Source organism: Choloepus didactylus, chromosome 3 (genome assembly GCF_015220235.1).
Source record: "Choloepus didactylus isolate mChoDid1 chromosome 3, mChoDid1.pri, whole genome shotgun sequence".
NCBI classification, from domain to species: Eukaryota; Metazoa; Chordata; class Mammalia; order Pilosa; family Megalonychidae; genus Choloepus; species Choloepus didactylus.
This window is the reverse complement of record NC_051309.1, coordinates 125,273,807-125,292,060: the sequence shown is the minus strand read 5'-3', so window position 1 is coordinate 125,292,060 and position 18,254 is coordinate 125,273,807. Positions and strand designations below refer to the sequence as shown.

The 18,254-nt window shown below is 34.6% G+C and overlaps 1 protein-coding gene across 7 annotated transcripts in view; it reads left to right on the top strand.

The window, feature by feature from the left end:
- NDST4 (N-deacetylase and N-sulfotransferase 4) overlaps positions 1-18,254 on the top strand; it is a 499,153-nt gene that overhangs the window by 457,214 nt on the left and 23,685 nt on the right. For all 7 annotated transcript variants that reach the window (XM_037830542.1, XM_037830540.1, XM_037830541.1 and 4 more), the window contains 3 exons: positions 11,796-11,892; positions 15,304-15,427; positions 17,325-17,499. In XM_037830542.1, coding sequence (XP_037686470.1) covers positions 11,796-11,892; positions 15,304-15,427; positions 17,325-17,499 — 396 coding nt within the window. The remainder of the gene's footprint in view (positions 1-11,795; positions 11,893-15,303; positions 15,428-17,324; positions 17,500-18,254) is intronic.

Below are 18,254 nucleotides of genomic sequence, written 5' to 3'. Positions count from 1 at the left end.
AGTTGCATTTACTGTAAGCATCAACTAGTGGTAAAATAGTTGGGCACTGGACAATTAGGGAAACAGAACACCAAGTGTCACAATAATTTAAGATCCTATAACTAGGCACTGATATTTACCTGCATAGTACAGATGGTGCATATGAAAAAGGAAAAGCAATCTTTACCTTGGGCCAATATAGATTTAGTCTATCTTTAATATGTCTTCACTTTTCTCCAGATCTAACTAATCAATCACTGGGCTTAGAACTACTGGTAAAAGAAAGAATTGCCATTTTTAGGATTGTTTTCAGGAATAATTCAACTTCATACAGGGGCCACTCAGTCTAGAAGCATTGAATGTAGACTATCCGCTCCTTAGCAGTTATCGAGGAAAATGCTGCCTCCCACTTTCTTGGTTCTGTATGCATCAGATTGCATCGACCCACCCAATCAATAAGCTGGCTGCCGAGAGCAGATCAGACAGTCCCCCGCTAAGCAGTCGGTAGAGAAATAGTATCACCATTAATGAGAAATCACTGTAAAACAGACATTATACAGGCTTTTCTCCCTTCCTCAAGAATATTTGTTTCTCTTTTATTCCATAAATCACGTTACATATTACTCTGTATCTATACAGTCAGGAATTCATTCAACACGTTTATTGAGCACCTGCTATGTGTAAGTCAAGGCACCAGTTGCTCTAGGGAAGGCAAAGAAGAATAAAATACAATATTTTCTCTCAAATTTAGTGGATGGTTTCTTTCTTATTCTTATTTACTAGTAAAATCTGTCATATGCTTCAAAATTCAGTTTTAAAACTGGCTGCTGCAGTAAATCATGCTTTATACTAGTAATTTATTTGGCAACCCTTAACTGTTTGTGTTTACATTGGACTACACATTCTAATTCTTTTACCCTTACCAATAAGCTGCTTGACAATTTACATGTTTGATATGTAAGTTATACAGAAAGATACATAGACAGATAGAGACATGATTACTACAAGTGTGTAGAGTCACACCAAAGAGATGTTGAATTTCATAAAAGAAAATCATTGTGCAGCATAGACAGTAGTTACTCAAAAATGCTCATGCAATATTATAAAATTAAAAAATATTGATAGTGAATCAATTTTTTCTTATGTCTGTTTATTTCTGAGATGTTTATAATGTATAATAATGTAAATTAACAAAAAGCAAGCAAACTAAATAACAAAGTTTCAGACAGCTGACATATGGGGAATCAACCAATGGTTCCAAACCCTACTCTTTCTTTTCCTTTAAAGAAAAATGTTTCTTAAATGAATAATTGTATTTCTTGATAATGTTTGAGTATCAGTGACACTTCTACTTTTGTTATTATTGAGTATAATCAAAGATACTCCAGCACCAATAGGACTTGTTTGACATGATGATTTTAAATAGTGATTGAACATTTGTTAAGTATAAAATACTGCACCGGTTGATTGGGAGGGATAAGTGAAAATAAGAAATAGAAAATAGGACTATTCCTTTGAGAAATGTGTCAGTTTGGAAATCATAAGAACACATACATGTACAAATAAAATATTTGCAAGTGCTGACAATTTTAATTTTGAATAGCACCAGATAGGTAAGTTCTTAGGAAGTTTTAAATATCCAATAGAATTAATCAGAAAAGACCTCATACATTTATGAATTAATCAGAAAGGCTTCATGAATTTTTACTTTCTGTGTCATGTTAATTACATTATTTACAGTTTCTTTCAACTAAAAACTAAATAGAAGTTGCAGACATTTCCAACTAATCAATGTAACATATTATCAGATACATTTAAGAAGAAAAGTGAGGAAAAGAAAGCAGAAGAACAGTTGAGTAGAAGAGAGAATTATTCAGGTACATGTGATTTTGAAAACAGCTAACATATCTCAGCAAACCTGGTATACTTAAACAGTCAAGAATGATGTCTGAAACAAATCTGAAAGTAGTGAAATAAAAATAAAGTACATAGTGCTTTCAGAGTTCCCTTCCCTTATGGTTACCTCTTCTTTTCATATTATCAAACTTAGAATACCAAACAAAACAAATGTAAGCATTGTCATCATTTCCTTTTGCAACATTAATTTAGTTTTACAAAATGTACATAATGAACATTAATTGGCAAATGTTTTATAGCCTATTCATCATATTCCCACAAAGTTAGAATAGATGCACATTATGTGGGTCTGTCATTGTTATCTACTGTTAAAATGAAATATTAAGGTACCATTTTGTATTTATAAGCATGATTTCTTATTTATTATATTTCACCTTTAAAAAATAAGTCAACTCTTATGTTTCTTCAGATTTTCAATTCACACTTCTTTATTGCCATAAATAGAAAGAAAAAGTACAAAATGATAATCTTGGCATCTATTTAATTTTCTTTGCTTCCCTATGTAAATTTTCATTAGCACCAACTATCATATTTGAAGCTGCTTTGTCACCTAATTAAGAAGTGCAATATGAATATCTGTCAATGGGCAGCATGGTAAATACAACACAAAATGTGTTTGTGCTCCCCTCACTCGAAGCAGATTCTTCCAAAGCTGTTTAATATGGGGACGTGTGCTATAACACATGTGGAATGATATCCCTGGGGTGTATCCCCCTCAGTTTAGTCTCTGGTGTATATGTATATGAAACTTACAATTATATTCATGGGAGCTTATTAATTCATGCCCCTTATTGTTTTGTTGGAAAAATCACTATAAAGCATGAGAGTATAGAATTTCCTTTTTTTTTAAACTCTCATTATAGAAACCAAAACCACATATGGAGGCAGTTAGAAGTTCAGATGCTTGCACATTCACTAATCGATGCTTTTAAGCTCTCAAGCTGTCAGGTTAGCTCAGTCTCAGTCTTTACTCAGTCACTTCAGAGTCTCACTACCAACAAACATGCCAAGCATGATGTGGACTTCTGCTTGCCTGACTGGCTAGGGGGATGTTGAAAGAGCTGCAGTTTCTCCTCTTCCAATCCATGGTCTCCAGGGTTAAAGAAGTAGGAGAAAAAATCACATTACACTACCTAGGGTATTTAGCACCTTTGTTTATACAAGCTGTCAAAGCCTCTAGCCCCTCCCTACTTAGAAACTGTAAGATTTGAATGTCTGGGTCATAAACAAGTCACAGGATCTAGTGGTGTACACACAGTAGGTGCTATCATGCATCTGTTGAAAGAATGAATGAATGCTGACATGCTGAATTATAGATTGTAAGGGCAGGAAAAGTTAGGGACATCTAGCCCAACCAATTCATCTTAGAGAAGAAATGGATGACACCTAGTATAGCGATGCCTTGTTCAAAGTCACGTGGCTTATTAGGGACAAGACAGGACTACAGCCCAGATTTTCTTATTCATCTAGTGCAGTTTCAACCACAACATGATGGCAGTTATACACATGGAAAAATCTACTATTATCATTAATTGTCTCTGTAGAATGAAAAACTTCAGAGATAACGCCTTACTTAGGAAGAGTCCACTTATATTAGCACATATCTGATAGCATGTTCAATGTGAATGTATTTGACCCATACTTTTTAAGTATATACAAAATAAAAAGAAAGGCCCTTGCCTTCATGGAAATTACAAACCATAAAGTCTCCTTCTCATGTGCACAGAGTGACATATTATAAACTTGTCTTCATATTTATTCCTCTCTATTGACACTATACTGTATTTACAATTCTGTTACGGCACTTACAATACAGTATTGCAGATGTTTGTGCGCATCATATACCTACTTGGACACAATAAAGGAGAGACTATGTTTATTCATATTCGTATGCCTGGCACCTAACCTAGGACCATAGCTGCTGTCACTAAAATATCACAACTGAATAAGCACAAGTAGAGGTGTGGGTATATAAACAATACAACGAACACACTAATTTCTTGGAGAAGAATAGAGATTAAATGGGAAATGACCTTGAGAAGCAGATACAAGTCAGAGGGGAAAGTTTGAAAGTTGCCAGAGTAGTTTGGATTTTATACATAGGTTCTGGAGATGGAAGTGAAGCAATTAAAAAAATAATAATAAGTTGGCCAATAAAAATTACACCAGAAGTCTTTTCCCTAGGACCTGCAATAATAGGGAGGTGCTAAAGTTAAGAAAATAATCTAGATATGAGAAAGGGAAGCCCTGAATATCTTCATGGTTTTGAAAAGCATGAAGTCTTCAAACAAAAGAAAGAAAAGAAACTGGTAGAATTTGCTTGTGGGTGAAACACAGAGATTAAAGAAGTGATCAATGAATACTTACTCCAAACCTGGGGAAACAGGATTTCTTTAACTGCATATTTTCTTCCATTTATTGATTATTTAGCTTTTCCAGTGAAATATCCAATATAGTTTTTATCACTTCACAAATGATAGAGTAGAAGCACAGACTTCATTATGTTCTTAATATGAATTTATTTGTTACCATGTTACATTTCTTTGCTTAATACAGTAATAATATGTTATCTAAACCTTCCAGGAATGCCTCCAAAATATTTAGATGATTACTCATCATTTTGTTTCTTTAATTTGCAATGAAGCACTTCACTGTTTTGATGGCACAAGGCTGTCAGACATTGTGACGTACAAAAACAGCAACATAAGCAATGGTTTTTTCTTTTCCTGTCAATCATTGCAAATATGTTCTTGTCAAATGTCAGACTCCCCCACCAACCACTTAATGAGGTTCGGTCAGGGAAAAACTACTTAAAGAAAGTACCCTAAAGAGATAAAATAAAATAGAATTACAATATTTTCATACTTTCTGAATCATAATCATCATAAACAAATGTATTTGAGCACCTAATCCAAGAATAACAAAAAGGAACAAAGAATGAAGCTGATTTTGCGTGTGTCCTAGAGAAACTTCTGATAAATTTAACGTCATTCTATGAGCGAATAACACTATACTAAACCAACTGACTAACAAGAGTTTAAAAATAAAATTTATTCTATTAAAGTGTTGGCTTTCTGGATTCCCTGGCAGGATATTCATAATGCCACAAAGAGTCATATCAGGCACGGTGTACAGGAATGTGCAGGAGTGTGTTTGAAGACACTCAGAGCCACCAAGAAATCATACCACCTCTCCTGGGGTCATTTTTACTATGGGAGTATTTCAGGGAAAAACACCAACAGTATCATTTTATTTAAATAAACATGGCTATAATATGGTGGAGAAGGCACAGATGTTTAAGATAAGTCAGTGATATGTTGTGCTTAAACTCACACTCTTGGAGCTATAACGACTCCTCCCCACCCTCAACCCACTCCTCTGTGATTCTTGTTGGAAAAGGTTGAGAAAGAATCAGACAATTAAGTGCTACAGGAGTTCTGTGGAGAGAGTGCTCACTGTGGATCAGTGCACTCAGCAAGGCTTTGCTAAGGGGTGGAGGGACTGTGTGGGTCTCATATATGCACAAGTCATGATGGAGTCTTGATAAAGATGGTGCTTCTCTCAGAGTTTCTCCACCAGGACTTGCTAATGGATGCATTGGGAATAAATATCCCCAGCCTATTAAAATTCCTCATCATTGTACATGAATTGTATTTAGCCTTAAATGACATTGAAAAGCAAAGAAAAATACAGTCACCAGTCTGTGCAATACAGACATGGAAGAGGATTTTTAAAAAAGCATGTATAAGGCAAATGTAGCAAGCAGTTGACACTTCAAAACAACTCTGCAAGTCAAGGAAGTAAAAGAATTAAAATTTAAAAGCGCAACTTTGATAGCAGACTCCTAGGTATTCAGTGAGGTCAGAACGACCTTCTGCTCTGAAGGCAAGCAGAGGGTAAATGAAGAGGAAACCCATATCCTCTAAAATGTTTGTAACAAAATATTGTCTCCACTATGAGCACTGGGAAGTTCGAAAGTTTTAGTAAAAACTTTATTTAAAGATCTAGATGTATCCTAGTTATCTGGAGTAAGCACATGATCTGAGTGGGGACAACTAATCTTCCATTGATAACTCCACAGTGAAGTGAGGGATTTGGAGAACCCCTGAGTGAAGCATATTTTAGGTATAGAAAAGGCAATGTAGGCTTGGAATAATTAAATTTAATGAGAACAAAAGTTATTTCCATATTTTCTGTAAGACTGTGGAGTTCAGATTTTTTAAAATTCATGCTTTTAGTTTAGTTGTGAACTTGCAATTTTGACTTAATTGGAGGGGGAAAAATCTGGGTGCTCGCACACCCCTAAGTAACATGATTTGATCAGAATTTACTACCCTTTCTAAGTCTTGTACACTGCCTCGGGGAACTTTTTCTTCACCTTATTAATGTCTACTTAAAAATAAATCTGCCTCTTCCCATATTCCATGTACAAAAACTAGCTGCATCCCCTTTACCTGTGTGACAGTTGACTTACATGCATTTTCAGTAGACGGTACTATAATCACAAGCTGCCTAAAGCAAATCTCTAACTTAAACTGAATTCCTTTCTCAAAGTTTAAATATATCTATAGTGCTTGGTACTGAAAACAGAAAATTGCTGTTAACAGCAGTTTCAGATTTTCAGGAACCAAAAAAGTGGAGAAGAATGAAGAGGGATATAATTGCTTTGCAATTTTCTGATTTTTAAAAATCAAAACAATACCAATAGAAAAAAATATGAAAATGCGAGGAAACATTTTGCTTTTTCTTGAGAAGACACTTTGACCTTCATAATCATGGCAAAAACTTCACACACACATATGCACACACGCACACACTACCGCACACACATACATATACACACAGTTTAACTGCAGAGACAATCCTGGCTTTGGATTCCAAATCTGCAGCTAATTTGCTGTGCGACCTTCAGTGATACCTAAATAAAGCACCTTGTGCCTCAGCTTCCTCAGCTATAAAGAAGGGATAATAATATCTGTCTTTCTGGGCTGCCATGAGGATTAGAAATAATCTATGTAAAGCAGATGCTTGGAATATAGAACGAATGTGATCAATAAAAGTTAGATATTATGTTTGCTGGTTATTTACATGTTCAGACAATATAAGGAAAGCCAGAGTAGGCAAAGTCTAAACAAACATTTCCAGAATATAAAATATAATATGCAAACATTCTTTTAATAAAGTTGTGATTAACAGACAAAAAGAAAAACATGCCAGAAGAAAAGCTGATGTCAGAAATCTAGGCATCCAGAAAACCCTAAAATAGCATAAAATAGAAGGAGCACAGTTAGAAAGACAGCCTGCCTAGTTTGGGGGTGTCAAATGCCACCTACTGTAAGATACCAACAGGAAAAACTGAAGTAATGCAAATGGAATCTTTAGTATTAAAAAACATTTGGAACATTTGTAATACTGTAACATTTTAGCATCTAGATAATCTCATTTGATTTTTTACAAACTCCTATAAGTACAATTTCCTGAGAAAGTGTCACTAAAAATGCTAGTTTCTCTGGCTACCAAAGACAGGTTTGTTTATCCATGCTCCATGTATTATAGTCCAAGGGACCTCTTTTCAAGGCATATTTTGAATCTAGTTATTTCAGTGAATGTTGTATTTCACCAGTTTTGTGAGCAGATGTTAGGATAGGAAAGAACTCTGTAATGCAATCAGGAGGTAAGTGGTTTAGCTGAATGTATAGAACCAGGAAAAGATCTCACAAGGAAGGCTTTGACTTTCTACAATGGCCCTGAATAATCACTCAGTTTGTTCTTCTGCCTTTGCTAAGTATAAAGGAACCTTCATTTGAGCAAATACGGAATACTTACGCTGAGATTTGCTCTTTCCTGGGATCTTTGTGGGGAAGTTGAATAAGTATAGGTCATGGTGACTGCATTCCTATTGCTTAAAATGTTAAATATAGTTGGGAAATCAAGTTCTTTACAAATGAAGCAGCTGTATGATAAAATGTGGAAACTGATGTTCCAAAATGAGAGTATGAGTGAGGAGCAAGAAATAGCTTCTGGACTTGTGATGAAAGTCAGGTTGTAAAGAAAGGGAACTGTGAATGGGGTTTCCTTGGAGTTTTGGAAACAAAATGTCTACACAATTCATAGTATACCAGTTTTCAAGCTTACATCAAAAAATTTTCCATGCATATTACTAAATATTCACTATGCATATCCTAAGGAAGCCATTCAATCAGTCATTCAGTGCACAAATATTTATCAAGCACCTCTTTGAATTAGATTATAGCAATCTATAATTGCTATAATCTAATTGAAGACAGGGCCCTGTCTTCAGAGAGCTTACATTCTGATTGAGATAGGAAGACTAAAAGACACACACAAGTGAATAGTATAATTTCAGGTATGGAAATACAATGAAGAAAATATGCCAGGAAACCATCTTAGAGAGGCAGGAGTGAAAGGTAGCTTTGGTTATGATCATTGAGGAGCTCTTAGATGGGTGACATTTAAGTTGAGAACTCAATAATGAGAAATGCTAAAACTATTGATTGGATGAGATGCAGGAGTCAGGCACCAAAGTTTACTCAGAAATAAATTTAATTAGAATTATAAAGGGGACTTTGTTTCATCTGTTAGGAAAGCCTATAAATCCTCAAGCCTGCCTGGAGAAACTTCAAGCTGTTTCCCTACCAAGAAACTCACATATCCTATATGACCAGTCATATAATTGTGTGAGCTGAAATTTCTCTCTTGGAGGGGCATCAGCCTAAAGTACCAGTGTTTTCTGACAATGGACCAGAAGTGTTTTCTCAGAATGTAAACTTATAATAAACCAGTACACCAGTAAGACCAATGTCTTAGATGTTACTCCAATTGCCTAGTTTCTGGACAAAAGGAAAGAAAGGGCAAATATGGAATCAATTAAACAGCACTCTCACTTATACATTGCATGATTTGATCATTTTAAATTTATTAATTCATTTAATCCTCCCAACCACCATGTGAGGTAGGTACTATCAATTGTTATTTTACAGATAAGGAAACTGAGTCATAGAGAATTGGGGAAAGTTGATTAAGACCCAGGTAGTCTTCCTTTTCAGCTCACACTCTTAACCGGGTTATGCTGCTTCTCTAAAATAAATAGGAATGTTCTATGGCCAATATTAGCTTGAGCAAGAAAGATTGGCAAATTTTCACTATGAAGTGGAGAAGAATAAGGGCCCCACAGGAAAAAAAAAAGTCCTGAAACATTTAAAGGCAGGCATGAGTACTTGTGTGTAATGAATACAATATATCTGAAGCATTGGGTTGGTGTTGGCAATTGTCAACTTCGAGAACTGCTATTTAAAGTACTTCTCTGGACTGACCCAAACTGTTATGTTGCTGATTCGCTGAGATAAGAAGCTTATACCAGAAGGTAAACTGACTATAACACTAATACACTGCTTACTTAAGCTGAAATATTTTTTTTCTTGTAGCAGGTCTCTCTCATTGAAGGAAGCAGCGTATTGATTTATATTCTGGAACAAACTCCTTATCGTCTCATGGACAAGTACTTGGAAACACATTGAGTTAGGGTATCAGCTATGTTGCTGTAATGAAGACACTTAAAAACACAGTGGCTAAATAAGATGGAAAGGTGTTTCCATCTCACACAACCATCCGACAATGAGCAGGCAGTCTAGGACAGGTAGACAGTTCTGTTCCACACGGTCATCCAGGGTCCCAGGATGGCAGGTCCCTCAATACATGGCTGCTACCTCTGAGTCAGGCAGTTACCGTAATTGTAGCCATTTCACAGCTAGAAACTAAAGAAGGGAAATCCAGGGCAAATGGCTGTATTCTTAAGAGGCAGCCTCACATCATTTTGTCTCACTTTCCATTGGACTGAAATTATTCACATGATCATACCTAACTTCAAGAGAGACTGCAATGTAGTCTCTAGCTGGGAACCCATATGCCAAGCAAAATAAGGGAACATTGTATCACTGAAGTAAAAAATGGAAAGTAGACAGTTTAGTCATCTGTGCCGTAGTGAAAAAATAAGGTAAGAGAGTTTAAGATAAGCTAGACCATGGGGGACGTTGAACTTGCATACTGGATTAAAAAATTGCAGAAAGATAGAAATGCCAGTTAAATAAAACAAAATTTCAGTTATATAAATTAGATAGGAAATGTCAAGTTTATTGGATCATAATTAACTCCTTTTATTGCAATCTCTCTTCTTTAAGTGCCTCATAACTATTTTCTCTCTTAAAAAAAAAAAAAACACAAAGCTTCAAAGTAGGAAGGGAAAATAGACAAATCAAATAATGACAGTTCAAATGGAATACAAGGTTTAATTTTGATACTCCTTAATTGAACTTTGAAAGTTTAGTATTTCTTGGCAATTATCATATTTTAAGTGGATATATATATATGTCTGTGTGTATATATACACACACACACACATATTTGGATAATTTATATTCTGGGCTGGAATGAAATTATACAGAGAAGTGTATGGTTTTGCTGCTCCTATATTTGGCAAATTGATCAAAAGACTCATAACTGGAAACAACTTATTTGACAAGTTTTATCTTAAAATATATTTATCAAAGAAAGACACTCTGAATGGAAAACAATTGTGAAAATATTTTGTTTCTAAAATTTAGATGTTTCAATATGAAAAAACGTAATTGAAAGTATCTACTATTTAACAGCATTTTCTGTGAGTTAACTACCCTGTAAAGAAAATACTTCCTCAGATTAAAATGCAGTGGCCTACGGAGAAGAGACAGTTGAAAGTGTCAACATTTTAAAATTTATTAACCATGAAATTCAGCTTGCAAAGGAATTGCAGGAATTTTCATGAAAAATGAAAACATAATAAGATCATACTACAAACAACTATTCTTCAGAATTTTATTGATGTGGCATCAGAGAAAGACATGGGTAAAGAAATAATTAAAGAACATTAATATGAACCATAAATTATTACTCAGCCTAGGTCATTTTAAATATGGGGATAATAAATACAAAAATAAAGTTTGCTTTAATTTCCAGAAATATATTATTTTTAGAAAGAATTTTATTTTGTGAAAACAATTTTGAATATAATAATTGCATAGAACCTAAATATAATAAAACCAACTTGTCAGTTTATAAATATTTCCAAAAATGTACCATTTTCATTTTAAGAGCCCTTTAAATTCTCCGAAGTGTCCTGATTTAGAAGATAAATTATACAGCCACTAAAATGGAAAGGATGGAGAATGGAATGAGAGGAGAAAGTTGAGATAGGAATAAAATTGGACAGCTGGCTATGTTGGATGGGTTGGGTCTGAAATTTCCTCATCACATCTATATGACAATGACTCAAATGCAATTTAGCATGTAAATCTAGAACTCAGGATAGAGGTAGGGGTTAGAAATATTGATATACATGCTATCAGCTTATGGGTTGTGGCTGAACTTGTTGAAATAGTATCAACAGAAAACAGCACATACTGTGAAAAAAAAATGGAAAGAAAAGAAAAAGAGATGCTGGTCATGTCTGGCATTTAAGGACGCCATTCCAGCCTCTACGGGAAAGCAAATATGAAGGTCTGTGGTAAAGCACCGATATCTGAGAAACTATCTTTGAACAAGGACTCTGGTGTAAAGACACAAAACATAAACCCAGAAATAAAATCTCAGCTATTAGAACCTAGCTAAACATCAGAAGAAGATGACAGCATGATCAACTTGACACTAAGCTCCAACCTTGAATGAAAGGAAGACACCAATCACTTTATAAGGAAAAGATTTGGGAATCAGAGAACCAGAGAGGGGCCTAACTAACTGCTAGCTCCAGGGTATCAGGCAAGAATTTGACCCTACCTTTTCAATCATATTTAGGGAACAGAGCCAGGCAATGAATACACAGTAACAGTAGCTCTTCCCTCTTGCAGAATCCATGTGATGATAAACGACACAAAGATATCTGGTCCAGAGAGAAAACTTGTGACCACTTACCAAAATTCCTTGTGATTGGGCCACAAAAAACAGGTAAGATTAGCCAATACTGTTGCTTATTATTTTTTTAATCATGAAATATATTACCAAATGGTATCACTGGATTCGGTTTAGCTTTTTGAAATATTTAGACATCTGTGCATGTTCATTGTTTGAACCGCTTTTGATCCCCTTGCATCACCTTTATACCAGGAACCTCAACTGGGCCCTACTGCTGCCCGTTATTTGGAATTAAGCAGTAAATTCTTTAAATATAGATTTTAAAACTATTCATCAGGTGTGTCAAATTTTCAAAAACAAGAGTTTACTTCGTCACAGTTGTGGTACCAGATTTTTAATTTCTATTTTTGGTGGCTTTGCCTAATATACTTGTGAATTACATTTTTTAAAAGTGTGTTGGCTTAACTGAAACTATTTTATACTGCCCATCAACCTAGAATTGCTGTTTTTCTCCAGAGCCACTTTTTCTTTAAAATATTTTATATGCTTTTCTTTCTTTCTTTCTTGTTAAAGTAATTGTCAGGTGCAAATATGGTTTGGACTTATTTTCTGATAGATCTGAGGTTCATCAGGAGTTTTCTTCCCTAGTATTTTCTCATGTGCTGAAGGACAACTGTATTAAAAATGTAGTAAAAGGGAGTACAAGTATTTCACCAATGATGTGACACTTTCAATTAGTATATTTTATTCTTTCTTCTGTACGTGGCAGTTTTAAACACTATGCTCATATCCTGATTAATTAAAGTTTTTACTGAGTTGATATATTTTGAGTTCACTGCGTTGACTAGAATCATTTTCATCAGTGAGTGTACAACCGTAACACAATACAAACAGTCACAGTACATAAGCCTGACCAGGACAAAGGTATGTGTAAAACAAGCAAGTAGATCATTTTAAAGGTTGTGGGCAAAATTTCCAAACTATTAGATATTGGTTGTTGAAATCTTTTCTTCCTCTAGGAATATAAATTTTATTACAACAGTAAGTTACACATGTGCAGCGAGGGAATAAAACAGCACATATTTTCAGATCTATCTCTGTTTTTGTTGTTGTTTAAAATATGCATTCATTTTCTACCCACTCCATTATGGTAGTGCTAACTCTGGAATGACTACTAAAGAAATAAAACATTCCTGTGTTGTAAAATTAAGTTTAATTTAAAGACATATCCTCTATCATTTGCACTGAATATTATTACTTCTTAGATCTGCTAGAAAAATACAGTTTGGTAAGTGTAAATTTATCTTTCCTTCTTGTTTCTATTTATAAAGACAATAAGATATACTTTCATATTTTAATATTTGACCTGCCAGTATGGGAGTGGAAAAGCTTTTAGCTGATTTGGCTTTTCCAAGACAAACAAGAAGTTAAAATGAAGAAATTGGATGATAGTAATAAGATTTTTTTATGTACTATGAAAATGTTGTTCATATTATATGAATATGGTTATGATCATTAATGTCCATTCAATCATAGAAGTCTGAAGTCTTATTTTGTTGTCTTTATTGCTTCAGTTGGTAAAACTCCCGCTGTTGTAGAGGCTGTTAATTCCCTGGAGGGGGTCACAGATAAGTGGAGGAGGGCTAAGAAACTAGCCCTGAAGGCAAAGTTTCCTTCAAACAACTTAAACATGGTACATGCATCCCTTACAATAAACATGAGGTACAAAAGTGGTCCTCAACTTTCTGTTTACTCAGTTGCTGTGAGGTGAGAATGGAAGGGCAGGGCATGAGCTTGGTATCCCACTTCTCCATTCTTGAATCCTAGAAGGAATTCCTGCCAACCGGAAGTGGGTGGCTTGTGGCGGGTGGGGTAAAGAGAAACAGGCAGAGTATAGTAGCCTTGGATTTAAGGCACTCAAAGTTTAAATCACACTCCAACTTTGATCCTTTGGACAGATAAGCATCCTTCATGACCCAAGGTCAGATTTTGGATTACCAGCCTGGGAGACAATTTCTAATAGGGCTAACTTTAGCATGGGAATTATCAGAGCATAATTCATTGATCTTAAATCTTGTAGAATATCGGTATTCCTGTCATCAATATTAATTTCTTATGATTTGACCAGCTTGCCTTGGTGTATTAAAAGAGAAGTTGGTTGTATGAAAATAGAATAAAGTTTCTCTTTGGGTAATACAAGGCTTGAGGTCTGTCCCAATTACTCCACAGCATATATTTATACAGAAGAAATTGGAAAAAAATGAATGTCAAAGATAGTAAATGAAAACATAAGTGATAAAAAAATATACACTTTGGGGAGTGGACCTAGATTTTCTGGCTGATTTTATAAACGTCAAGCCACATGTCTACTATCCCTAGTTGAAAGAGCTTTCTCCTCTCTTCCTGTCATATGCTTCCTCGTGCCCCATCAGCTCCTGGCAGCATGAAAGCGGAAGGCTCAGAACATGAAAGCTGTGACTTTCTGTAGCCCAGTGGAGATCTGGGTACAATCCTGTGACCATCAGGGTGATAAACATTGGTATTTGCTATTGAGGTTATAAAATATCTATTTTTGGAAATTCAGCAACAATTCAGAAACATTCCTTTATCTGTGCCCCAGATCCCTCTGTTCTCAACACTTTAGGGTATTAAATTACCAATTTTCTCAGCTCCCTTGTATGTCTTAAAAATCTCTCTCATTCTTTCTAATGTTTCATTCTCATCATCACTTAAGCTTCTTTGTGCACACCTTAAAATGTTTTAAAAAGAACCTTTCTGGATTCCATATACTCTGCTAGCTACTATTCTATCTCTAATTCATTTCCTCTCCCTGGAACATTTTTCCCTCCTTTCCACATTTCTCTTTGGAGCTCAAGTTATTTTCAAGAGCAAATCAGATCTGTCCTCCAAGACTCCTATTGGCCCTCATAATTTTCACATCTTTATAAAGATATATAAATATATTGAGATATTTCTTCTGCTTAACTCTTCAGGCCTCTAATTAAGTTCTTAACCAGTTTTGTCTCCTTCAATTTTTTAATTTCTAAGGCACTGTAGTACAAATAACATTCAGCAAACAGATTTAGGTAGTCTGATTTAATTTAATTGATCTGGATTTGGATATTAAATAAGGATCAACCATGTTCACGGGCTGTGCTGGACACTAGGAAGAGAGGCTCCCTAAGCTTTAGCCACTTATGTATTTTAGGGGATTATTGAGCCATAATTTCTGATGTTCTTCCTTAGCTTTATCATCAGTCTTCTTTTCTTTGTGTAAATAATATTAAATCATGCATTTAGGTAAATATAATCATGCAGATTAACAGAAGACTTTTCAGATTGTTGCTACATGAAATCTGCCCTAATTGATTTTAGAGAAGCCACTGGATGCTGGGAATAAATGGTCATTTGAATATTATTTTTGAGCAAGAAATACGCTCAAATCATATTCTGTCTCTTCTTGAATTGCCATATAACCTTTTACCTTCTTTATTTTTGTAATAGGAACAACTGCACTTTATTTATTTCTTCTTATGCACCCCTCCATCATCAGCAATCTCCCCAGTCCAAAAACATTTGAAGAAGTTCAATTCTTTAATGGGAACAACTATCACAAGGGAATTGACTGGTAAGACAAATAAAAAGTAACGTCCATTATTAACACATACTAAATCATATCAAAGCAATTGTAGATGTATACATGGCATCTGCATAATTACAGAATAAATTTGTTATGCTCAGCTCTATCACAGTGAATTAGAAATTAATTTATAGTGATGATACTTTTAATCAGTGTTGCCCATAATTTTATTTGGACAGTGCATTAATGATAATATTTTTCTGGTAAATTAATATGATTAAATAAAGAACATTATGGGATATTTTTCACCAGAATCATTCATAAGGATATTTAAAATTCTCCTTATGCATATTATTATCTTACTGTGCTGAAATTTTTCTTTCTTTGCTAAATGATTCATTTCCACAAAGATGCTTCAGGAAACAAATAAATCAGAAGTTATGTTTTATTTTATGTTCAGTAACATGTATCTTCATTAACTACATAGACTGTATATGTTAAAGTATAACACAGGCTGATATTCATCATGCAAATCATAACAGAACATTTCCAAAACCATATCCATCTATTCACACAGCTGCATAAGAGAAATATTCATTTGCACTTGTTAAAGTATGAAAAAAATCACAATATTTCCCCAAACAGAAATAGAATAAATCTGATGTTGGAATAGAACTCACTCTAGTGCTTTTTTCTAACTCTATCTCGAATTTCTATGATAATATGGGCCTGAATTCAAAGTCCCTGGAATATAAGACAAATCTCACCCTGGGGAAAATTTCCTTTAATGTACATATCTGTAGCCTGTAACTTTCTGTACATCACCACACACGAGCCTGTCCTTGACTTAAAACCTGTTCTTTTAAGACATGGCTCTGACTAGGATAGGGCAGAGCCAAGGCCAGTGAACAGGTTTGGCTTCCCATCCCTGAGTGCAGATTCTTCCACTCTGCACATAGGACATTACTATCCTACTTTACTTGTAAAATACTCTATGTGCTTTGAAATTGCATGGAAGTTACTAAAAGCAGATTAATTCTCTGTCATCTACGAGCTCAAATAGAACACAAATTTTTAAGCTGGAACATAAATGGGACTCTTCACCACTCCACATTTGGGAAACATAATAACAAATGTCAAAAGAGGAAAATAAGTGTTTTATATAAATTCTTAATTGCTCTCATTATTTATTTCTAAAACATTTGAGGGTTAGAGAAGTGATGAGCTGTAAGGAGAGTTACACATATAATTAAAGCCTTGCATGAATTAACCTCAGAACATATTGATTCCATAATCTACACACAGAGGGACATTCCAACAACATATGGAGGAGTGAACCTACCAAGGCACCACAGGATCAACTGGCAAGAAATATCCCCTTAATTACTCTGGATAGACTATAATGTGTTCACATTGCTACACACCACAAAATATGCAGAAATTAAAAAGAAGGAGAATAGCTATGCCTTAATTTGTTTAGTATTTTATTGCTATTCTGATAAATTTCCACCTCTCTTATGCTCTTTAATCACAATTTTGGAATTTTTGCATTGAAGTTTGCAAACAAAATTTTACTATTTTAAAATACCTAGCAGGCAATATGGGGTAATTTGCTGTTTACCTAATTTTTCTGGATTTGGCTTTTGATAGCACAGATCAGCCTCTATCTAAAGGATCTTTCCTTCTATCCCTTATCAATCTACTTATTCCATCTCACTCCTTCTGCTTAAATTGGGCCATTAGAACAATAATACTTTCAGTTGTTTTCACATTCAGCACACAAAGAATATTCACTATTTATATTATTATACCATCAATAATTAGAAATCAGTGATCAAGGTAATTTAAATAAGTGCAAAAATATGCCAATTATATTATATACTGAATATAGTAGGGAAAGAAAATTTAAATCTCAGATTAATTCATTGTTGTGCTCCTCCTTCAGGTATATGGACTTTTTTCCTACTCCATCCAACCTTACAAGTGACTTTCTGTTTGAGAAGAGTGCTAATTATTTCCACTCAGAAGAAGCTCCTAAGAGAGCTGCTTCTCTGGTCCCCAAGGCCAAGATCATCACCATCCTCATTGACCCTTCAGATCGGGCTTACTCCTGGTACCAGGTAGGAAAAAGCAAAACATAACTGTTGAAAGCACTGAGTCACAGCATGTAAGCAATGGTAAAACCCTAAAATAAATTCAAATGCATTAAAGAGTCAAAAGTAAAAACAGCTAATCCAACAAATAAAGAAATAAGAGCTGAGTATTTAACTCATACCAAATTTGGGTGAGGAATTACAAGCATAAAATAATAGAAAAAAATCACAAGTCAAAGATTTACTAGATTGACTAATCCGTATAAACATGTGGTAAATTGGTTGGGCATAAATCAGCAAAATTAAAGGTAAATATCCAAGGGGGAATATCTTTAACAAATTCATGGGAAACGGGCTAGTGCCCATAATTTGTAAAAAGCACCTACAAATTGATTAAAAAAATAAATCTAATAACTCACTAGAAAAATTGGCAAGATGAACAAAAAGCTATCTATATAGAAAATTCACAGACAAAAAAGTACAACTGGTCAGCATTTAGATGAAAAAATGATCAGCTCAATTTGAGAGCAGAGAAATGTAAATTAAAATAAGATACTTTTTTGGTATCATCATGGCAAAAAATATAATGTTTATTCTCTCTGCTGGCAAGTGTGATTATAACGGTACTGAAACATTCCAATAGGAAGATATATTAGAGCATATTTCATGAAAACCAGTTTCGCAATATTTGTCAGTAAGTTCGTAAAGTTCTGTCGCCCGACCACTCTCGGGAACTCTCGGAGAGGTCGAGACCTCACCAGGAGCTGACGGGTGAGGGTCCT